A 25,069-nucleotide genomic window follows, 5' to 3' on the forward strand; every position below is an offset into this window, starting at 1 on the left:
ATTGTACTTCTTGGTCCACTGAAAATCTTATTATTAGGGGTTGTATTTGCAAAATATGAAAATATGTATTTAGTGTCTGTGGGTGAACGTTTTTGCCAGAAGTGTATGTCTTCCTTATTGGAGCTAGTTCTTTAATTGTTTACTCAGCTCTGCGGAACTATCACCTGGCTTACATTGTACAAACCTTGCAGCTAAAAATTATTGTTTGATAGGGAAAGAAAGGAGAGGCCATTGGAGGACCCTGCAGGGTTTGAAGCAAGGTAAGTCACACAGAGGACAGCAGTTTGGATTTGAATCAGATTATAGGTAATTGGTTCATTCTGATTTTCTTTCTCTAGAACAAGTTAGAAACCGGTTTTATTTTCTTTGAGTGAAAAAGTCAGCAAAAATATATTCTCTTTCTACCTCCTGTAAACTCCTTTCTTAAACTTGCTGTCAAAAAATAATATACCTTTTAAATAAAGGGCTAATTTATAACTAAGGGACTAAAAACAATACTTAATAAATTAATAATTTTAAATTTGTCTGCCTGTTGAAATCCCTTGTGTTTAGCACTCTTCTAATTCAGTGCTCCAAGGCCCCAGGTTTGAAGCTCTGCCAAAACACCATCTACATTGAGTTTGTTTGTTCTCCTTTTGTTTATGTGGGTTTCTTCTAGGTACTCTGGTTTCCCTTCAGAAACACAATGGTAGCTTAAATATCTTCCTCAACACTGGACTTTACCTATGGTAGGGAGGTTGAATAGTTTGATCACATGAGAGACAGATAGTGGCAATGTAATCCCCAAAGTGCTGCATAATACTGTATGTTGGCACTGTATAGATACATAATATTAATCATTTAAGTGTCAAAAGTAGATTTCCATTTGTTTGGAAATAAACCTATAACCCTTTCTAGAGTGCACCATTGCATCTCTTAGGCCTTTGCTAATGTCTTTCAACCTTGGCATTGTGTTTACACACACCTGAATGCTCTAGACCAGCGTAGAAAATTTTCGTGGTCCGCGGCTGTGGCCGGTGCACCCCCAAGCGCCAAGGACAAACCAGCCAGAGTCAAGGACCATGTCTCCGGTTTGGATCCCAAGCTCAGGGAAATATGCGGGTTGTGTCAAGAGACCTAGACCTCCGATGGGGGAGTGGGAAGGTTCTGACATCATGACCTCACTAAAGGAAAAGTTTCCGCATCTGCATACACGGTCCGGAGCCATTAAATTTAGTGGTGCGCCAGTCTGAAAAGGTTAGCGACCACTGCTCTAGACCAGCTATGAAAATGGTAAGGGTGTACTTAATTGTTCACACATTGCTCCTGCACTTTGACTTTGTTAAATAATGATATGGTGTAATAAGTCATCTGTTATTGTTCATCTAAGGTTGTTTTTACTTATTTTAAGGCCTGCTAAGGGTCATAGGGTTTTTCCTGATGTGTCCTGATAGGTAAATCCTTAGAACTGGATAAGGGTATACTTTCTTTTTCACATGACTGGACAATTAACTGTAGGGATTGGCTGGAGGACCAGACTACCAATTGTATAACCAATCCCTGTCATACCAGCCAAGCAGACAACACTACAAGAATCGTATTGCTATTCATTTAGCTGGCGTCACAGAGATAATTGTTAGCCCTTTGTCTTGGCAACACCGGGAAAACACATATAAGCTTCAAAACAGTTTTTACAGAAAATGTGCTTACTTTCAACGGAAGAATACACCTACTAGTAGACATTGTCCCAGTGGTTGTAAAATGGGGATGAATTGCTTTATTAATACCATAATAGCTCTTTGAGTTAAATCCGCAGGGTATTTCAAAGCTAAGTTTAGATATTTTAAGATCCCACTAATGGGTCTTTTTAAAAATGAAGCAATAAAAGCATGAAAAATTGTGAAACAACACCTTCACATTATTATTGGAGCTCATTTTGTACTATTTTGTAAATTTTTCTTGTCTTCTTGTCATGCTTTAGTATTCATAATATCAGACATTTGTAATCGTAAGAACTGTAGAGGTGAAATATACTTTTTATACAGCGCGGTGTTATTGTAAAAAGTGTTTTCCTTGCCATGAATGAGGAATCCAGATGACCCTGGCTTTTATAACAGTGATAAATACATTATTGTAGATTTGTGTTAGCAACATTAGCTCAATGGAAACCAACAGTGTCTGAGGTACATCAATGATTTCTGCATTCAGATGGTTTGGTTATGGGTGTAAATATATCTAGGTACAAATACTCTATTCCATTTCTTAGTCACAAATATATTTAATATGTTTACATTTATAGTATGTTGACACACTTGTCATTGTAGGCATGGGTAGGACTATAGTATTTAGATTGCTTATGCAAGAACCTTGGGTATAAATGCATCCCTTGTTTATGCTCTAACTTAATACTCAATGGGCCTTGTTTATCAAAGCTCTCTAAAGCTGCATACACACCTGCAATTTTTCTCGTTGGAAAGGATCTTTCACGATCCTTTCCAACGAGAAAAGACTGCACGATGCATGAACGATGCTGTACATACAGCACCGTTCATGCTCTATGGAGAGGGGAGGGGGAGAGCGACGGAGCGGCACCCTGCTGCGCGCTCTCCCCTTCCCTTTCATTAGGATCGGTCGTCGTCCATCGTCCATGGATCCGCCAGGACGGTCGTCGGACGATGGACGACGACCGACTGTACACACGGCAGATTTTCGCCCGATAATTGGCCGATACCGATTATCGGGCGAGAAAAATTTGCCGTGTGTACGCAGCTTAAGACTGGAGAAGATAGATTATCATGGGAGAACCTGGGTAATTCAGCACACCTGGAATTAATCTGGCACATGGTACATAGCAGGGTACATGAGAGGCCTTAACTCAGCCAATAGGTTCTTTAGCCTTAAATTTTATTTTAGCAAAGGAAATAAAAAACGTTTTCATAAAGGGTACAGTTTTAATCACACTCATAGCCTGGTTCCTGCCCTAAAGAGTTTTAAAGCTTAAAACACTGGTAGCCCTCAAGACAGTTCATTGGGTGGAAAGGCCATCCTACCACTGAACAGTCAAAGTAGTTGTCTGTCAGTAGTGTTGGCCCCGCAAAAGACCTTTGCAGACACTCATATACCCAACTAAGCCCAAGTCATCCTGAACTCACTCCAGTGTGTGACTGGACAGTAAAAGAAGAAGCCGTACCATGAGGAGCTGATCTCTTTGCCACTCCCTTCTTATCCTATCAGGAAGCTTTTTGTCATTACTCCTTGTACTGCTTCCTGTCACACTTTAGCTCTACTGTACTACAAGGGGCTAATACCAGGTCAAAATCAGCTACTTATATTGCTTGTACTTAAAAAACACAAACACATTATGTTGTATTAATATGTACACAACTGCATTATTTTATTTAATTTATAGCTGCCTTTGAAGGAGAAGTGATTTCTATATCTACATTTTGCACTTAATGCAGTTCTCCTAAATTCAGTAATTCTCCCAGAAAATATTCTGATGGATGGTTCATAAACGGATATCAGGTTATCATCTGTAGATCTACTTTTAGTTTTTTTATTACTTGCTGATCAGGATGCCATATGATCAAAGCACAAAACACACTTTATTAATAATAAAACACTTTTCTACTAATAAAGTCATGTAGGCAATATAACAGTGCTTAATAGAATAAAAAATTTTTTTCATATAATAACATTAACAAATTACCTTTGAATTCTTTTGGTTTGCAAAGACTTTTGTTCACGTTCTAATGTTTCACCCTTGTGACTAAAAGCTTAAATGACTTTCCAGTCTGATCTATTAACAAGACCTGAATATAAAACAATATATAGGATCCAAGCTTAAATATGACATTTGCCAGTACAAAGTCGCTGTGTTTCATTGCAGTGTTTTGGCAATTTACCTGCAAGTAGTACATTTCTTATGGACAATCAAGCCTTATAGCCTCTGTATATATTTAAATAGTATGCTTTAAGAGACTTAGTCATCAAATGGAAGGAAAATTAACCTGCTAACTAATTAGTTCATTGATATGCATCCCTAAGCAGGGTTCACCCCAGCCCCAAATGCCCGGCATTTGTCAGTAACTACCCTTATTAGTACTGTTACACACATGAATATAGAGAGAAAATGGTTACACAGAGGTAGGAGATGATCAGTAGCCCCAAAAAACACAGCAATTGTTTATTATTAGTTCTTTAGCAAACTAATGTCCTCCAGGTACCTAGGGGTTGGGGAGCACTTGCTATTAGAACTTGCCAGGCTTAAAAAGGCAGGGTGGGGTGGCTGTCTATAACTGCTACATGTGAATTCAGACTATATTGGTTGTAATTTCTCTGGGCCTTCCTTTCATCTTTAGTATGCTGCTGCTAAAGGGGCTTGATATCAAGACAGATTTAGGTACAAATATATGTCATTTTGATATATTTTTAAATTCAGGAAACCAGAACAGCTCTTCAAAAATATTGCATTTTAAGTATTTGTCTTGATATCTGGATTCGGTATTAGTTGGCAATTGGCTATAGTCCATTTTTTCTTTTTGCAATTTTAGATTCATTTTCCCTTTATTGTCTTGTTTCAATTTTGTAGCAATGCATTTTTTACAACCAATTTATTCTCTTTAAAGTTATATTTAAAAAAAGATTTCATATTTTAGGTAAGCCTTAAAAATGCCTTCTAGAAATGTCCAGCATAGTTTTCAGATGCATTACAGAATCTCCTACACGTTCAGTATATAAATAGTGTACATAAAGGGGAACATATGGCATTACAAAAAGCAACCTGAGTGTTGATAAGTCTGTCAACTAAAATGAATGGGGTCTATTTCTGGATCACTGTTGAACACTTAAAAACCTGCAGGCTGGGCTTTATGAATAGTCCCTATGGGGATTGGGTTATAAAGCAGACATTACACATGGTATCCTAATGCACACATTTTATATAGTACAAAGGTACACCATCAAATTTGGTTTCATTAAGGGTTTCATTGTGTCTGTTTAAGTAGCAAAGTGAACTTAGCTTGGGAAAGAAAGTTGTGTTCACACTGATTTTTATGAGTATTGTCATGTATGTGTATAATGTGGACATTTTTAAAGCTCTCCAAGACTGAAAAAGTTAGGTTATCTTGGGAGAACCTGTGTGATCCAACAAACCTGGAATCAAATTCTTAAAAATCATTGGCAAAAGTTGCTGAATAACTCAGGTTCCCCTGATATATCTGTCTTCTTCAGTCTTGGAGAGCTTTAATAAATCAGGTCCATTACTTTACAATCTATAGACATGTCATTAGCTGTCTCTTACAGGAGAATACAATCTAATGTTTAAAAAAAGGAAATTTTTTAGGGAAAACCATATAACCTACCAGTAAGTTTTTTAGAGGAAACCAAACTGCCTAGTGGAAACCTATGCAAACCCAGGGAAAACAAAATGCTGACATTGGAGGTTTCCTTATTCCTTGGATACTAGGGGAATAAAGGAATGTTACAGGTTTCATTTGTTTATTTTTTAAAAAGCTAGTATTTTCTGACACACAGGACAGAAAGAGCACTCCTCTAAAAAGCCCTTAGCACTGATGCAAGCAATGTGCATTTCTGTTATGACTTCTATTTGTATTGTCCATATGAGATGCTGGGCCTTTATAAAGATAACAGCCTGGTGAATGAAAGAGGTGGCCAAGGGACAGTTCACCGCGGAACGTGCTAGACAATGCTAGATATCCTCCAGCCAGGAAATGATGCATGTTCTATGTGACTTCTAACTTAAATTGTGAGCAGCTCATCACAGTGTGCTGTGAAATCACAGTAAGCAATGTCAGTACATGAGAGATGCCTGTACCACTGTGCATGACTGTAGATAAAACCAGACATCAGCTTTAAGTGCATTCTCATTATAAATGTAGAATACTTACACTGTATAGGTGTTTTCCATTTTATGCTGTTCTTAAACGCTAGTACATTTTTCGATTTTTCTTGTTACATTAAATTTTTTTTCAAAAACGTTCAAAATCATTAGATTTTTTACATTGCATGTAAACCAAATGAATATTTTTTTTTCCTACTGAAGAATAATATAAGCGTATATAAATAATCCATAGTTACATTACTGTGAGTAAGGCTGTGTACACACGTTTAATATTTCTCTTTGGAAGGGATGTTTCACGATCCTTTTCAGCGAATAAAGACTGAACTATGCATGAACAACTGGTAGGATCAGAAACTAATAAAAGGGGAAAAAACTAACGCAGCAACCGCAATGAGGGAATGATAAACTAAATTTATTACAATTTTGTTCTTAGGCTTAGGTATCCTAACTTCATTGCCATTTAATGTATGCATCTGACAGTTTCTGAAACTTTTCTGGCACTTTCACTAAATCTTTTTTAGGACAATCCCTTAAAATAAAACAGGTTGCCCAGCAGTAGATTGACCTGTCATTTAAGTTATTACAAGGGTATATTTTGTCTATAAAGTTATTACCATGTAGGGCTAGCATTTAAAACTTTATTTAATTTTTGTTACCTTTTAATGTCAGATAAGTTTTCATTAAGTTTTCAAACAAATATATAAAAATACAATTTACATATAAACACAAGGTAAGTAGCTTAACACATACAAACTGATCAAAGGTCAGGGTTGGTAACATAATATCTGGAACTACTTCAATATCATAAAACAAGATTACCAGCCATGTATTGAGAAAATCTAGATCCAATGGAAAGGAAAGCCGAGTTACCAGTAGTTTAGATAAGTCACTTAAATTCCATAATACCCCTCTCCAAACTCTTGGGGAAATCACAAATACTAGCTTCTAAACACAAGAATAAAGCGGCGTACACACGTGCAATTTTTGTCGTTGGAAAGGATCTTTCACAATCCTTTCCAACGACAAAGGACTACACGATGCATGAACGGTGCTGTACATACAGCACCGTTCCTGCTCTATGGAGAGGGGAGGGGGAGAGCGACGGAGCGGCACCCTGCTGCGCGCTCTCCCCCTTCCCTTGCATTAGGATCGGTCGTCGTTCATCATTCCTGGATCCGCCAGGACGGATCCACAGACGATGAACGACGCCGACTGTACACACGCCAGATTCTCGCCCGATATCTGGCCGATGCCAATTATTGGGCGAGAAAAATCTGACGTGTGTACACAGCTTAAACATATAAAGGGACAGATGACCAGGGAAACAATTGATGTAGACAGATATGAAAAGAGGGGGAAGGGGAAGAGGGGATATGAGGTATGAGGTGGTACACTGTGAAACATGATTCCAGTTAGTTTAGACACCTAAGAGGGAAATTTTTGAACCAATCCCATGCTGCCCATGTCATTTTAAATTGTTCTAATCTGTCATCATCCTCCGCAACCCATTGTTCCATTTGTCTGATTTTCCCCAGTTCAGCCAGCCATTCCTTAATAGAAGGGACCGCTGTTTGCTTCCAATGGGGATGAGAGCTCTACCAGCAGTAAGGAAATGGCAAAGCACACTCTTTTTGATAGCTTTGATCGAACCCGGAACCATAGATAGGAGAGTCACCTTCAGATTGTTGGGGATATCAGAACCTGCACAATCATTAAACAATTGGATAATTGTGTCCCATAATATATAAATGTATCATGGACCCCTTTGAAGAAAAACACTGCCAGCAAGTATCAGAAATTTCGGGGGAGATATGGTGATGCTCAACTCGGCATAGGTACCATCTGGATAAGATTGTGTAATTAGTCTCCTGAGGTCTACAAGTAATAGTCAGTTTATGCGTAAGGGGTGAAGGATTTCTCACATTCTTCCGCTGATATTGGGGCACCCAGATCAGATTCCTAGTACCTTGTGTGCACTGGAGCACTGGGGTTAATGTCCTGGTTAGGAAGACTATATAACAGAGAGATGACATAAGTCAGCTGATCGGGGGAGACCTCAACAATTCCTCGAAGTCTGTCAGGCCTTTAAGATTCACAGATATATCTGATATTGATGATACATTCATGAGACAGTTTGCCAGTGGTCAAACCAAGGGGCCATCCCACTTCCTGATGGGAGATGAGGAGAAGAAAAAGGGGGAACTTGGCCATTTCAGAGGACATCTTCCACCAGTCGATCTTCTGGTGAAGACCAGATCAGAAAATTAGTTTTACCCATAGCCGGAGGGAAGGCCGGGTTGTCCAAAATAGGCATCATGAGGCCAGGGCGTGAGGAAAGTTTACCCCCCTTTTAAGATTATCCCAGAGTCGCAAAAGGTTAACTGTAAGACCAGGCAAGGGGGTGGTCGGGTTCAGGAGTGAATGGTCTATCTATGGGAGGGACTAACGATCCACCTGGGAGAGGGATTCTTAATGGAGGACCCAACTCTTCCCCTCCATATTCTGAAACCAGTCAATCATACGAAGCAATACAGATGCCTTTTAGTACGTTGTTATATCTGGTACTCCCATCCCACCCCTAGATTTGGTTGTGGCTAAAGTACGGTAAGCTATGCGAGGACGTTTTGCTTTCCACGAAAAGGTCCGAAACAACCCATGTAATTTGGTGCATAAAGGAGTATAAATATATGCAAATAAGCTGGAAGGGTCTGAAGTAATAAAAATCCCTAGGTTTTTAATTGCTTCTGTGCATATTCTGAAAGGTATATTGTTGCTGATAGATGCTACTTGAGTGGCATTTTAGGAGACATTAAGGACTTCTGACTTGGAGAGATTAACTTTAAAATTGCTATAGCTGCTAAACTTTTCAAATTTCTTAAGAATAGGTAGAGAGGTATGTGGTAGAAGGTATAGAGGTATGTGGGGACGTAACGTATAACAGAAGGTCATCCGCGTAAATGGATAGTTTATGATGAGAGTTGCCAGCTGGATACCTTTAACATCTGAATTACTCCTCATTGCCACAGCCAAATGCTCCTTAACCAGGGCGTATAACAATGGTGATAAAGGGCGACCCTGTCTGGTACTGTTAGGTATCTTAAAGAGGTCAGATAAGGAGCCATTAACCCTCACCTTAGCTGATGGAGAGGAATACAGAGCCTCTATCCTTAGTTAATATAATAGTTTTGAGACTATTGTCTCTTGCCTCCCTCCCGGAATAAATCCCACTTGGTCTTTATGGATCAAGAAAGGCATGTGATAAGAAAGTCTGTTGGCTATTGGTTTAGAAAATAATTTACCATCCACATTCATTAAAGAGATAGGCCTATAGTTCGAACACAGAGTGTGGTCCTTGCCTGGTTTTGGGATGATGGTGATCATGATGGTGACATGGGTTTCTAGGCTTTGAGATGGAAAAGATGTGTTTTCAGATAACCTCCTGGGCGGTTCATTTCTGTCCAGTTTTATGTCTAAAAGCTGTACATTGTTGTTCATAAAAAATTATTTTACTGTACAGTAAACTACAATCTGACTTTCAGAAATATGATTCCCTATTTAATGTACAGCGCTGCGTAATATGTTGGCGCTATATAAATCCTGTTTAATAATAATAATAATAATAATAATTCCCTGCCTCCCACAAATGCACAAAGTACAAACTTGTGTCAGCTGTGTAGGGGGACTTGCAGCAGTCTTACTATGGGTCCTGCAAATTAATTCCCTATTTAATGTACAGCGCTGCGTAATATGTTGGCGCTATATAAATCCTGTTTAATAATAATAATAATAATAATAATTCCCTGCCTCTCTCCTGGTTCGCCCGTATAAACACTCTTAAGATGGATATAATCCCCAGACTGTTATATCTTTTTCAATCGGTCCCCATATTCTTGCCAACCGCATATCTTCGTAAAATTCATAGGTTATTTTTAAAATTTATATGGCAACAGAAACGCCCTAGACTGGCATTTAGTACCCTGTCCAAGGCCAAAAATAGGGGAGGTGCAGGGGCCCCGGATGTTATTTCCTATTATAGGGCATTGGTTTTAGTGCATTTGATAGACTGGTTTCACAACAGGGAGATGAAGGAATGGGTACGACTAGAAGATTACCTATCTCCAGTTAGCCTCCAATCCCTGCCATGGGTGGACCGGTCGTTGATACAGCCGGCCCACCCTCTACTCCCACTTACATTTGATTTTTTACACAATTGGGATATCCTCCTCAGAGCGGGCAAATTGTCGACGAATCCAGGACCCATGACACCGCTATTTGATAATCCAGCGTTCCCCCCAGCAATGCGAACCTCCATATTTTTATCTTGGTCCGCCTCGGACAGCCGTCATCTTAGGAGTGTATTACATAATGGACAGGTTCCCCCGCTGGCCTCCCTAGATCTCCCAAACAGAAGCAAGTTGCTTTCTTGGCTCTCATACAGGCAATTGACATAATTTGTAGCTTCATTTTCTGACTTATCATTCCTATATAGAAGTTTGACGGTTTTCGAGCAGGTGGTTAGCTCTCCTGACCGCCCCTCTCATGTTGTGTCCAGGTTGTATGAGCTAATTGCTCAGGAGCCTGACCCCTCTGCACCTATATACACTAGATATTGGGAGAGGGAAATGTCTGGACTCATGACTTCGGACGATTGGGAAAAATCATTTACCCTAACGCATAAGTTGGCCTTAACTTGTAGAGCTCAAGAGGTTAATAAGAAAATTCTGTCCAGGTGGTATTATTGCCCTGTGGATCTCCATAGAATCTCCCCTACACAATCTGATCGTATGTCGCGATGCCACTTACAAAAGGGGACAATGCTTCATATATGGTGGGGGTGCCCGCTTATATATCGCTTTTGGGACACGATTATTCAGGTGTATATTGACAGCACTGGGTCTACCATAACCAATACTCCCAAAATAGCTCTTTTATCCATGGTTCCGGGTTCGGTCAAAACCATCAAAGGTGGGGTCCTACGTCACTTTCTTACTGCAGCGAGGGCCACTATTCCGAGATTGTGGAAGCAATCTGCTGCTCCTTCTATAGTCAATTGGGTCTCCGAACTTGAAAAAATCCGCCATATGGAGATGTTGGTCGCGGAGGATGGTGATAGATTGGAACAATTTACAATTACCTGGTCCATTTGGGACTGGTTTAAAGAATCTCCTCGATTCCATACATATTTTATTTAGTTTCCAGGCTTACAGGCTGGAACACAACCCCGGTATTGAGGGTCACTATATATCTCTTTTATTTTTGTATTGAGCGGCATTCCCCTCCCCCCTCCCATCCCCCCCTTCTCCCCTGGGCTGCTTTGTTATATGTGTTTGTCTTTGTTTTTATTTTATTTGTTGTTAGAGAATATTAGTTTACACCCTGTGCCATACGCTTCCGCTAGCGGATTTGTAGCTGTTTTTGTACAGGTTTAATATGTATTATACGATCTCCTTAGGCCTATTATGTTTTTATAGTCATATTTTTTTTGGTTATTTGCAGCTTCCTGGTACTTTGGTAAGCTCACACTGTTATGTTTGATATGATGTATGTGTTGTTCTTTTTGTTATGTTTACCTGTTATTACTTTTCTGAAAACTCAATAAAACTGATTGAAACAAAAAAAATTATTTTACAGTATAATATAATAGTATGAGTATAATAAAGTTTGAAACCAAAAAATCATTTCAAAATAATACATTAAATACATTTTAAAAATCACATTTAAATCTACTGTATTGCATTCAATACAGTTATTTTGTATTGAATGCAATACAAATAGATTTCAGTTTCCCACCCCGCCCCGAACGGAACGACCGCACGCACCGATGTCACTAGGAACTTCCCGGTAACCCATTGAATGCTGAGAACACCGGCCCGAGGAAGAAAGAAGACGAAGGATGACGGAGGACGCAGGCGGATCAGGTAAGATTGGATTTACTATCATTTTCCATAGGTTTAGCTACCCCGAGTGTGACTCAGGGTTACCACATCCAGCATCTTTTTTTCTACCCTGAGTCACACTTGGGGTTACCGCTCAGGGGGTTGAAGACCTTTGTTAAAAAGAAAACAAGATTGAAAGCAACAAGAAATCTGGTAAAAGTTGGAGGCGCACCCCTGCGTATTCAATGGTTTCAGCTTCTCTGGCCTTCCTCATAATATCTTCCTTAGTACGGAAAAAGTGAATTTGGCAAATGACATCTCTTGGTTGTTGAGTGTCCTTACTGCAAGGGCCAAGGGTTCTGTGTATACGGTCAGTCTCTAGGTCCACATCAGGGGGTACATTCAGAAGGTTAGTGAAAATAGAACATGCTGCAGATGCTAGCTCTGAGTTGGGAACAGATTCTGGTAAGTCCCTAATGCGAATATTGCTATGTCAGTTATGGTTTTCTGTATCATCGTGCCTTAAAAAAAGTGTGTTTTGTTGCGCTTCATGGCCTTCCAAAATTTCGATATGGGAAGACACTTGGGTGGTAAATTCTGCACATGTTGATTGTAACGTTATGGTGGTGTTAGTCACCTGTTGGAGAGACATCTGTATGGTCTGAAATTCCGACTTACAACTAGCCTCCAACCCACTAATACCTGTTTTGAGATCTTGCCTGGTGGATAGGACTGTCAGATGAGCTTCCCAATCCCAAGCCTCCACACCTGTGAATATGGAAAAACTGGATGCTGAGGATTCCTCCATAGTGCACGGTAAGTATGGGCCTCTAAGTGAATCTGGTGGATCTTGTGTAGAGAAGGAGGGCGAGCCCTCTGAATATGGAGCTTGGGATGCTCGGTCTTGCGTTGCATATATTTGCGGCTTGCGCCCCTGGATCTGGCGCCACGGGAGTAGCAGAGGCCGCTATTTTGTGGCCTGGTCTAGCGCGACCCGCGCTCCGGCTGACAAAAAACAGTCCGCTCGCAGTGCCGTCGCTGCCAGCTGCCTTCCCCTTCTGACTTCCCTTCGCTTTTGGCCCCATTTGCTTAAGTTTGGAGGCACCGATGATGCTTACACAGAACGGATTCCTCTCAGGCTGGATGGAGCTCAGTTGGTGTGCATGTAACTCCGCCATCGGCTAGCTACTTTGTGGCCTGGTCTCATGCGGCCTGCTCTCCGGCTGAGAAAAAACCTGCCAGTCTGCTCACAGTGCTGTTGCTGCCAGCTGCCTTCCACTTCTGACTCCCCTTCACTTTTGGCCCCATTTGCTGAAGTTTGGAGGCAGCGATGATGCTTACACAGGACGGATTTCCCTCAGGCTGGACGGAGCTCAGTTGGTGTGCGTGTTCCCCTGCCATTGGCTAGCCACGCTCCCCTTGCCCCTTTTTTTGGAGAATATATTGGCTACAGAATTAAATAGAAAACTTATTTAAAAACATTAAATTGCAAAATAACTTGAAAAGCTGTTGTACATGTTATTTACATTACATTTTTATTTGATATATTGCTTTTATCCCTTAAGAACAGAACATATATTCTTTGGTGTCTCATAGAATATCTTTTTAGCATATAAACACACTGAGCAGGTATAGCAAGATATGTCCCTAATTGTTTCTCAATTGTTTCTCATTTGGTGATATCATTTCTGTTATGCAGTCCAAGGTAAATAGTTCGAATTACTGTATGTAACATATGTTTTCTAATCTTTTACTTTGCATTTATCCATCCCAAGCAATTCTTCTTTGGATATATTCTAAATGAAAGATTATGTTATGAAACCACATATATTTTTCGTTAATAACATCTTTATCAAATGTTCTGTGGAAATAACCTTGGAAGCGGTTCATTCAGACACAGTGATTTAAATTACCCATGTTTAAGTTGGCTCATTCTTTTTCCCAACCAGTTCATCGATCTTTTATCCAGAGGCATTTCCCATAACCTTCAGTTTCCTTTGTATCATTCCTTCCAGAGCAGGTTTGAATTTATTTGAATTCATGTTTTAGTATCAGACCACACCCAAAGTATCTAAAACCTGTCTTTGGCTTTTTGTTTCAGTTATGGTTTACTTTACCATGCTCTAATATATTTGAAGTGAACAATGCAATATTGTAAGTTATCAATCTATCTTGCCCATTTTTTTAGTAGTTTATATATGGGTTAACACCATATGCTGGTTCAAAGATATCAGTAGGCTACATATCACATCTTTCATAATGATGTCTTATACTTACTGTTCCTCGGTCGGAAAGCTATGCTGGACAACCACTGTCTAGAATAAGCATTCGTGCTGGAAATGCCACTTGTACTCTTGCAGAGTCACACAACAAGCTGGACTGATCTTCTTTGCTATCCACTAAAGTAACAATATAGTTCTCATTGCAGAGCCAGCCAACAAGGGGGCTGGAAAGGCTGGGCCAAAGAGAAGTTTTTAGTAACTCTCGGCAAAAGTAACCAAGTGTCAATACCAATGAGCCACCAACAAGCAATGTGGACATTCCAGTCTTTACCTAAAACATAACAGTCTCTAATAGGGATGACCCTTGAGTTTGCCAAATCTCGGGTTCAGGGAAAATTTTAGATTTTTGCCACTCACCAGGTTCACAAACAAATGCAATGCCACTATTGCACTTTTAAGATCTATGCAGACTGAAACCCTGAAACCCTATCACCAAATGTACAAATTAAAGAAAAAATGTTAAACGCTTGCTTGCAATATTTCTCCTTTCTATGAATTATTTATTTGCATTGTGGCTTTGAACTTGGTAGAAAATGCAACCAATCAGTTCTTTAGCATGGCCCCCTCTCTCCTTGCACATCATAGCCTTGTCTCTTTTGAGGAGTTCAGTTTCTGTCTGTGGTGGACAAGGTCCTCCTCAATTCCATCTCTTCCCTAAATCACTTTGAATTATAGAATACTTTAAATTTTTATGTAAGTGATAGCTTTAATTCTCCTGGTGCTGCTGATATCATATCAAACATAGCTTCACCCAGCAGAACTCTCAGGGTCTTTTTAAGTTAAGTTTTAAAGTGAAATTGGCATACCCTGTAATAGAAGAGGCTATATTTTTACTTTCCTAGCTGCTCATGTGTTGGAACGCACATTGCCGCTCTGTGGTCACTGCAGGCATTCAACACTTTTTTGTTCCCCTGCCACATGCTGTGGTTTCTGCTGATGGCTTCTAGATCCTGTAAAGGCAGGCCAACCACATGCATCCTGCCCTACCACTGTAGTTTAAATGGACAAAACAACTTGAAGACTAACAGCATAGTAGTAATTTTAGTTTTTAAAATGTTCTGCTGGAATAATCAACCTAAATTATGTTTATTACCTGTTATGTGGGGCATTTTAAAAAACACAAAGGGAACTTTAACAATAAAAATATACAATTTTACTTAGTGCCCATAGATACATTTTAAGATATGACATTTGTTAGGACTTTCTTCTAGTGTCCTGGGGTTTTAATACCTGAAAATGTACTATGTTGTGAGACAAGTGCATGCCAGGTACTTTAGCAGCTTTTCTCTACAGTCTATCGTGTTTCTGTTTAACATTATTATAATGTCAAAGGCATTAGCAATCTCCAAAAATGTTTATTCAGCTTTAATAAAGCAATTATGTGTAAAACTCCAGGGAAGATGTACATTGTTTCTTTATTTCTCCTTTGATGTTTTTCTAGGATGATTTGTATGATAAAGAATAATAGTTTCCTTTAACTTATCTCAGGCTCTTATAAATGACCTGCACATGTCGAATCAGGAGACATCTTTCCATGTAATGGAACAGCCATCTATCTCAGACATCTCCTGTGTATGTTTTATGTGGTATTGCTGGATACTGATTGTGAATAAGTGACCTTGGATTATGTCCACTATTGCATACTTTTTCCCCGCAAGGAGTCAAGAAGGTATTAATCTTCTGCCAGACCACAAAACCAATAATGACTCATTTAGGAACATGGTGTGAATAAAGGCCTAATTAGTGGTGCTCCCTAATGTAAATTCCTGAGTTACTTTAATAACATTGGAAACTGTTTGAAATATGCAAATCACAGGTACTGAAACAAATTCACTGAGGCGTATGTAGTAGGTAAATACTACCTGATTCTCATAAAACTGCCTCGTCTGGGTGGTTTAAATACATAAATGACTGTAAAGCTTAAGTTATGCTTGTCTGGAGGTCCCTATAGATACTGAAAACCAGTTGATTTATTTCCTATGATTTCATCAAGATAATCAGCTACAACAAAATATTCTCCATGCCACTTTATTAGAAAACGTAGAATCGACCCCACAGGAAATGTTTGGTCACTTCTAAACTATTCTATTTGGAAGCCATAGTTGGCTCAATTGCTCTTCATTACCGATGGTAAAACTTTCTAATATCAATGTAATTTGATCACTTTTCAGACAGCTAAAACTTTTTAATTGCCTACCGAATTCCTACTGTAACTAAGTTGTAACAGGGCTACTTAGACAAGGGGTCAGGGTTTACTCTTGAGAAGACAGTTCCTTGTGTTAAAAACTGGACCTATGATCCAGGGAGGCTCCATAGACACAACATAATATTTTGCAGATACTACATGAAAATTTAATTGGACTGGGATGTTGTTACTTTGGCCACTTTCTAGGAATGATCGAGTTCTCTTTAATTCTGGTATACCCAAAGTTAAACTCACCACCAGATTTTCTAGTGTGTAGCATATTCAAACAACCTTTTTTTTATAGTAATAAATTGTTTGTAGTGGAACATTTGATATAGGTTGTTGGTCCACTGAGAAATGTGATGTAAACAGTTCAAAAGGGTCTGGTATCCATAAGGGTGAGCGTAAAGGTGTTGTTGGTTTCTGGCACTGTTTAAAGCCCAAGAGCATTCAGGGAGCTTTTGTGTTTGCTATTTATTATGGAAAGGATCACAAATATTCATTTAGAGACTTCTCAGAAAAAGCTGATGATTTACAAAGTGCTTAGGGTGATTTATGTATATATTTAATGTAATAAATATCCACATACAGTTTAAACTACATGGATAATAAAAAGGTGTTGTATTGCTTTTTGTTATTTTTTATTTTGCTGGAGTTTAAGTGTTGGATGTAATCTGGATGAGTGTTGGGTGTAACTTAAATGTTACAATTTTTGGTATAATATCATTTTTATAATGAAGAGCATCAGCTATGGTAGGTAGGGTATAGGTATTTTAGTGGGGGTTTTATATTCCAATGCTCAGTTCTTGAGGTTTGGTATGTATGTCCAATATAAAGGACAGTTGTTGGAAGATGTTATTACTCATGAGATTTCAAAAAACTGGGTGTACTCTTACATCCTAAAAAATACAAGCTTACAACTTATAATTTAAAGTTGATAAGATTAAGATACAACTTATAAAGGAAGTTGCAGACCTCTGCTTTGTCATGCTTACTGAAAATGATATATGTTAATTACTTACTCCAGATGTTTGAATTGTTTATGTGCTGTGCTATTTGGGACAATATGACACATGGGTATAGTGTGCTAAGTGCATTTACCATTGCTTATAATCCTATCTGGATGTGTCTGGATGTATGCATATGGTTAAGGCTGAGAAACAGATGCATAACTATCAGTGGTGTGACCCTTATTCAGTCCACCATTAAAAACATATGCTGTGACTTCTTACTAACTTCTCACTGCACGCCTTTATACAAAACTGTAAGTTCTTTAGCCTTATGTGCTTTTGGATAATGGCTTTTGTGTGCAATGAACTCAAACAGTTTTCATGGTCGCTAACTGTCTAGAGCAGGCATGGGCAAACTACGGCCCAATATGGTTGTTTTTCTGGCCCTTTGAGTGTTCCGCGGCTCTGTCCGCTGCCGGCCAAAGCAGGGTCAGGAAAAGGCCCCCACTGGGGGGGGGGGGATGTGCACTGGCCAGAGCCGTGGAACACGTCCCCCGTTGGTATCCTGGCTCCTGGAGGTGAGCAGGCTGCCATAGGAGAGTGGGCAGGGTTATGCTATCATGGCGTCACGCTCAGTGGCATCATGATGGCATAACTCTGCCCACTCTTCCATCAGCCCGGTCCCTCTTTCAAATTTTATATTGTGCCCCTGACTGAAAAAGTTTGCCCATTCCTGGTCTAGAGCCACCACAATATGTCTATTTTATTTCATTAATAGAAAATAAAAGATGATGAATTAAAACACTGTAGTACTTCCGAAAAAAATGTATTTAAAGTTGAACCTTTAATAGAAATTAACCTTTGTATATTTTGTGCTTCATGTACCTTTTTGAGAGTTTTCTTTTCTGTCTGTTCCTTCCTCTTCTCTTACCAAAGGTTGTTTGATTGACGGTCTCTTCTTTCAGCTTCCTGGGATACTCCCGTCATATATCTAGGGAAGCAGAAGGTTCAGACTTCCTTGTGCCAGATCCTACTATGCACATGCATGAGATCTGGCAAAGCATCACTAGGGGGGCTGCTGCAAATAATTATGAAAGACCGGCAGCTTCCAGTGATGTAAATTTGACAGCATAGGACTGAAGTTGTAGACGATGCAGGATTCACTGGGGATGTAAATATGTTCACTGAAAATACCACATCAAAAAAGTAAATGTACACAGATAAATAAAAAAGAATATCTAGGCACAAACTCCCTATAGGGTTTTGGATCGAATTAGGAAACTTTTAACATTTTGTAGTCTAGTTCATGTTCCCATTTGGGAGAATTCCTCTATCTCAAGGAAATCTCCTTTCTTCCAGCTCCTTTCTTTTCTCTCCTTTCATTGAAAACTGTAAAAACTGTGTTTGCTACTCATTGGTGGATCTCTCCAGTGGGGACCCATTCAGCATTAAAAACCTAATTTAGCTTTTTAATACTACATGCTACATTATGGATTACACTTTATATATTTGTAGCAAATCAGAATTTGCCTTTTTTCGAAAAAAAAAACAAAACTTTTTTTTACTCCTATAAAATTCTTGGTTGAGACATTGGGCCAGATTTATTAAAGCTCTCCAAGGTTGGAGGAGATATTTTATTCAGTGAACCTGGGTGATCCAGCAAACCTGAAATGGATCTGGTTCAGGATTGAAAATATTTGCTAATGAATAGATTTTTAAGGTTTGTTGGATCACCCAGGTTCACTGATGAAAGTGTATCCTCTCCAGCCTTATAGAACTTAGATAAATCAGGTGCATTATGAGAATAAAAGAGTGACATGGACTTCACTTATACTGAACCTTCATAAAGGAGGGCTCACTCTCTTTTCTTATTTTTCTTCTGGTTACAACACATGTTGAACCACATTTTCTTGCTATTGTATCACCCTTTTTGATTTGTATTGTACGACTTCCATGAGTTTAAAACTTTATTTCAATAAGAATAGATTTAACCATAATTACACAGAAATCACAAACACTGTGGTTTCTTATTGGCTCTAGGTCCATATAAAGGAGCAGATAGCAGCTGTGCTAGATCTGCTAGCACATTTACTCTTTGCAATGTGGTGCTGTTGGAAAGTCTGATATAATTCACAGCTCCACCCTCAGGAAAAATACTTTCTGGGTAAAGGGAGACAGTAAAGTTATTTTTAAAGACCAACTCGTACCAAAGCTTTTGAAAAAATCAAAACTTTTTTTATCAGTGATCCTGTTGGTGGAGCCTTCCTCTCAGCTCTTGTCCTTGTGACAGCGGGCCAAGAGGTCAAGGCAACTGTTGAGGACCTGCAGATAATAAAAATACCCAGACAAGGGGTTTAACTCTTCCTCCTTTTGCAATAAAAAGGTGTTTTTATCCCTACTGCACTGTTAACTTACTATTCAATCATTTAGAGTGCACTTACTATCCAGTGCTAAGTTTCAGAAAAAGGGGGTGGCATTGGGACCCTCAAAAATGCATTGGCCCTGTCTGTCAAACTGTCTCATTTTGAATGTTATATCAACAGCTCCAGCAGAACTGCCAGTGAAAAAATATTTTATACTATTACCATTCTCTCCTCCCCTGGCCACTATATTAACTGTGATGCTGGCTGCTATATTATGATATATAGGGGAAGTGATGAAAGAGCCAGTAATTAGACATTCTCAGGTGAGCGGGAGATATCTAGTTTTGCTGGGGATTGTATTGTATTGTACTGTATCCCTGAAGAAGTGGACTCTGTCTACGAAACGCATTGGATAAAGGACAAATCTCAATATATGTGCTATGTCAGCACAATATATTTTAAAAAATTAAGCAATGTTTTTTTATGGATGGATGTGATTAATAAAGTGTAACAAAATGTTTAAGCTTTTATGAAAAATAACGTTGTTAAAGTCCAATTAGTATGTCCCTTTTTTGTCCTCTTAGTTTTGCTGGGGAATTGACTTTTAGATTGCTCAAATTGCTTAGCAAGACATAAAGCAAATTAATAAAAAAAAATGTCCATGGAAGAGAAAATGATGCAAGTAAGTTCTGGTCTTTTATCTGCAACTTTTTTAAGTTAGTGACAAGGTCTCTTCAAATTCATGGTCTCTGAATTAGGACATATGTACACAGGTGTTGTTTTTATGGGCTTGACATTTGTTTGACAAGCACATCAAATGCAGGTCAGCAAATTTCCATTAACTTCAGTCGAGTAGCATATAGAGACACAGAAAAAGAAAGTATACCCTCTTTTAATTCTAAGGGTTTGCGTATCAGAACGCGTAGATAAATACTACTTCTGATGAACAGCAACACCTGGCATATTACACTGTGTCATTATTTATTTAGCAAAGACAAGGTCAAATGCAGAAGCAGTGTGTGAAAAATTAGGAAAACCTTTACCTCTTTTTTAGGTATTATTGGGGGTAAGTAGCAGCCAGGTGCTGCTTATTAAATAAAACTGAATAATTGATCATCAGCAAATGTGACCAGATCTAGAAAAAGCAGAAGTTTTGGCAGTTTGCTCGATTGGAGCATCCAAGTGTGGTAACACAACGCTAAGGAGGAAAGATGTCAACAATGATCCTAGAGAGAGAATTGTTGCTGTCCATCAATTTGGGAAGTGTTATAAGGACATTTCTAAACATTTTCTACATTCTACAGTGAAAAAGATTACAGATCACTTAAACATTGGACAAGTTGCCAGTCTTTCCAGGAGTGGACGTCCCAGCAAATTCATCCCAAGACCAGACCAAACAAAACAGCTATATAGCTGGCATATTAAATGTTCATGACTGTACAATTAGAAAAAGACTAAACTAATATGACTTGCTTGAAAGTGTTGCCAAGGCAAAGCTTTTTCTTTACAAAAAGAACACGGCAGCATAGCTAAGGCTGCAAAGTTCGTTTGGCAATAATGTACAGCACCCTTTTTGGAGATAACCAAACACAGCATATCAGCACAAATACCTCATACCTATGGATAAGCACAGTGGTGGAGGAGTAATGATTTGAGCTTGTGTAGCAGACACAGGAGTGGGGCATCCTGTAGTCATTGAGCCTGATTTATGAAAGCTCTTCAAGGCTGGAGAAGATGCACTTTCATCAGTGAAGTTGGGTGATACAGCAAGCCTGGAATGGATTTCTTAAAAGTCGTTTGCTATCTTTTAGCAAATTTTTTCAATCGTGGAGCAGATCCATTCCAGGTTTACTGGATCACCTAGAGTGTACCCTCTTCTGCCTTGGAGAATTTTTTTTTTTTTAATATTTTTTATTGAAATTTTTCAAAATATACAGAGAAAAACAATAAAAACACTAACAGTAAAAACAAAAAATACCAGCATGATACATCAAAAAACAAACAAAAATAAACTAGGAGAACAATACAATAAAGAAAAAAAAAAAAAGGAGAATTTTAACAAATGTCATGCCGTCTTATTAGAGCATAAGCTTGACCACAACTGTGTAATGCAACAGAGCTTCAAAATGATCCCAAGCACACCATCCAATCCACAACAAAAAGTATATAAAAGGTAAAAATAGCTTAGTCAAAGTCCAGACCTCTAACCAATTGAAATGATGTAGTGGGACCTTCAAAGATCTGTGCATGAATGAATGCCCACAAACTTCCATCAACTGAAACTGTTGTAAAGAAGAGTAAGCTAAAATTCCTCTTCAATTATGTGAGAGATTGATAAAGTGATTACTTTATTGCTGTTAAAAGTGGTTCTACAAGTGTTGAACCATGGGGTGTACTTTTTTCACACACGCTTCTCAATTTTGGCTTAATTTTGTTAAATAAATAATGACATGGTAAAATCTGCTGTGTGTTGGTTCGATTTAAATCATTTTAAAACCTGCTAGGGACCAGATGGTTTTTACTTTGCCCAGATATGGAAAAAAAAATAGAATTTCACATGACTGTAGATGACAGTTCAAAGGCATTGTCTGACCTTTTTTTGCATTGTATTTCCTCTGATGCAGAATTTCCTATTAAGGTTCATTTAAACTACAAGTTGATTGTACCTTTTCCTGCTGAGTTCTCCTTTGAAATTAATTTTTTTGGGCACTGGAAAAACCTGCACTTGACAAGAATGCATTCCTAAGGGGAGTTTCATACATTGAAACTGTGATCTCAGTGGTTAGTCCCTCTGTACAAGATGTACAAGTGTCAGTAAAAAATGCAGAAATGCATAGTTTATGCAGCCTATAATAACTAAATATTCCTAATGACATAAGCTATTTATTTGCAATGACTTTCTTGTGTTTAGCAACAGATGTCCTTTAAGCATGCAAATTGTTGCCTTTGATGTATAGTGTAGTTAGTAAAAAAACGTATTTGATTAATTTCTTTGCTTTTCTGTTTTTTTTTTTTTTAGTTTTTATAACTGGGAAACCCATGTTTCAACTTCAAATGCGAGTCCAAATTACCAAGTGATTGCAGAAAATTCATCAGGATTACTGTTCAAAAATAAGAGGGACAGGAAAATAGTAAACGTGGATCCTAAGGTAAATATTTTTCTCAGTGCAAACCGGCAGTTTTCACTTCGCCTCTCACATTACCATATGTTTTAAGGATTCTGTACTGTTTTTATTGCCTGTATTTCATGGCTTCACAAGTGGTATCACTTAGCAACTTGAGGACTAATAATGTCACTCCTTTGTGTGTTTATATATTTAAGGATCTGTTTGAAATGAGGGATCTGTACGGTCTTTTAAACATCAGAGAGTCATTGTTCATGGCTCAGTCATCCGTAGAAATATGTATTCCTTGTTATTTTAGGTTGTGTAAAAGGGAATCCATCATGGAACTTTTTCATTACACATTTTTAAATATACAGATGTATCAGGTAGTTCATTAGGAAAGCAAATCAATGTCAGTTTTGTGGTATTTTAAAACACGGATCCTGACTCATAATGTAGTTATAGTGATAAATGGCATGTTTAAAGGGTTTTTGTGTCCCCATTCGTGACTTTGTAAAGAACACTTCAACTAACAGAGCACTTCTTTATTGCTTTCATCTCAACATAACCGTAACACTATTTAATAGAGAGGATTTGCCTCCGTGGTTGTTTTTCTCATTTACAATACCCTTCTTCTGTTCTTTTAACAACAATCATGTTTGCAAACACAAAAAAATCCCTTCACAAATAATTAAAGAAGGTTATGGTGAAAAGGGACTGAAAGAGTCGAAAAGTCTTTTACTGAACCAGAGAATAAGACATGTCAATACCTTCAGAGAGCCCTCTAAGAAGGCTTTATTATTCCAAGCATTATGGATCTGTGCATGGAATATCACCCATTTATTTGGTTATTTTGTTGGAGGTATCAACATAAAATAACTTAGATATGCCCTTAGAATATCTGTGTGAAAGACATGTCACTTCCATATCCCTAACAAGATTACTTTCTTTATGATTAGCCCCCGCCATGGTTTTGGCCTTGTGGCTATGTTTTAGGGATATGCACTTCTCCCAGTTAGGTTGTCCTAATTCTGTTGGCTGACTGATGCTTCAAGGGCATCCTGATTCTATGAGTAAACAGCTTGGGTGTGAAACACGTCACCATCTCTTGTGATTTCCCAACTGCTACTCCTGGTTGCGAAAATATACTGTGAGGCAATGATTTTATTCCCACACGAGCTGCCTTCCTTTGATAGTCCACTGATAGTGATGAATGATGAGATGTCTCTGCACCTCCAATCCTATAACCATTAGTCTGACTTAACCAACAAGGCAGCCACAGATGTGCTCTTTCCCACAATTTGTGTAGCTTAGTTTCCATACCTGATCACTACAAATGATGCTTCCATCACCTTGAGCTGTTCTTCATTATCTACTTTTAAAGCTGTTTGGGATCTCTTTATTACTGACAACGAATTGCTCACATTAAGCCAAGAAACAGATACATATATCAGTCTACATCGTGGAATGTCACCTTGCTGTCACTAATTTGATACAGTGACAATGACTTTTAAAAGCCACTGTACATAAAAGTTCTATCTTCATACCATGAAGACCATGGTGTTTCATGTTTCAGTTGTTTTCTTCTGAAAAGTAAATGATTAATTCTCTGGTTTACCCCACTGACTGGCTGGTTTGATAAAAGTTCATATAATGAATTCCATTCCTTATTAAACTGTATAGTAAAGTTTGTTCAGTAGTTACCCAGTAATAGAGCCTAGATACTTCAAAGGCTGGGGATGTTTAATAAGACAATACTGGACGTTGCCAAGGATAGTTTGTGATTTAGATGTAGATGCTACTTGTTATTAAGTAAAGGTTATACACTGTAGAAAACAATACATTTTAGATTGTGGTTTTTAAGTTGATTCACTTGTATGCTTGGTAATGACAATAAATTCTTTTTTGTATCCATCCAAGTTCTTTTCTTCGTTATTAGATTGAAAAACTTTAAGTTTAAACTGTTACCACATTGATGTATTTACATATTCTTAAAGCCTGACCTCAGGATTTTTTAAAAAATTAAATAACCAAAAAAAAAAATCTTAGGCTGCAATAAGTATTCAACTTCGATGCTGAGCTGTCCTCAGTTGTACTTCTTATTGCCAACCTAATGGGCCTGATTTATGAAGGCTCTTCAAGACTGGTGAAGACTATCATGGGTGAACCTGGGGGAATGAATTTGGTTAAGGAATAAAAACATTTGCCAAACAATTGGAAATTATTTTATGAAGTCTGATGCAGGTTTTCTGGATCACCCAGGTTCTCCCTTGATAGTCTATCTTCTCTAGAGCTTTATTAAATCAGGCCCATTGTATCTTCATTGTCAGTGACACTCAATATCACTTACCTAAAAGACTGGTTGAATGCTGTGATTTTTGGACATCACTGTTGTTTTCATTCTTCTTCTCCTTTGTAACTCCACACAGAGTCAGACTGACGTCATATTATCACCACTAGTGTGTAA

At 38.4% G+C, this 25,069-nt stretch overlaps 1 protein-coding gene across 1 annotated transcript in view; it reads left to right on the forward strand.

The window, feature by feature from the left end:
- The window catches only part of CFAP299 (cilia and flagella associated protein 299), a 207,557-nt gene that overhangs the window by 179,639 nt on the left and 2,849 nt on the right, over positions 1 to 25,069 (forward strand). The window contains exon 5 of the mRNA XM_072407097.1: positions 22,518 to 22,647. Within this exon, the coding sequence (XP_072263198.1) occupies positions 22,518 to 22,647 (130 nt within the window). The remainder of the gene's footprint in view (positions 1 to 22,517; positions 22,648 to 25,069) is intronic.

This window comes from Pyxicephalus adspersus, chromosome 3 (assembly GCF_032062135.1).
Source record: "Pyxicephalus adspersus chromosome 3, UCB_Pads_2.0, whole genome shotgun sequence".
NCBI lineage: Eukaryota > Metazoa > Chordata > Amphibia > Anura > Pyxicephalidae > Pyxicephalus > Pyxicephalus adspersus.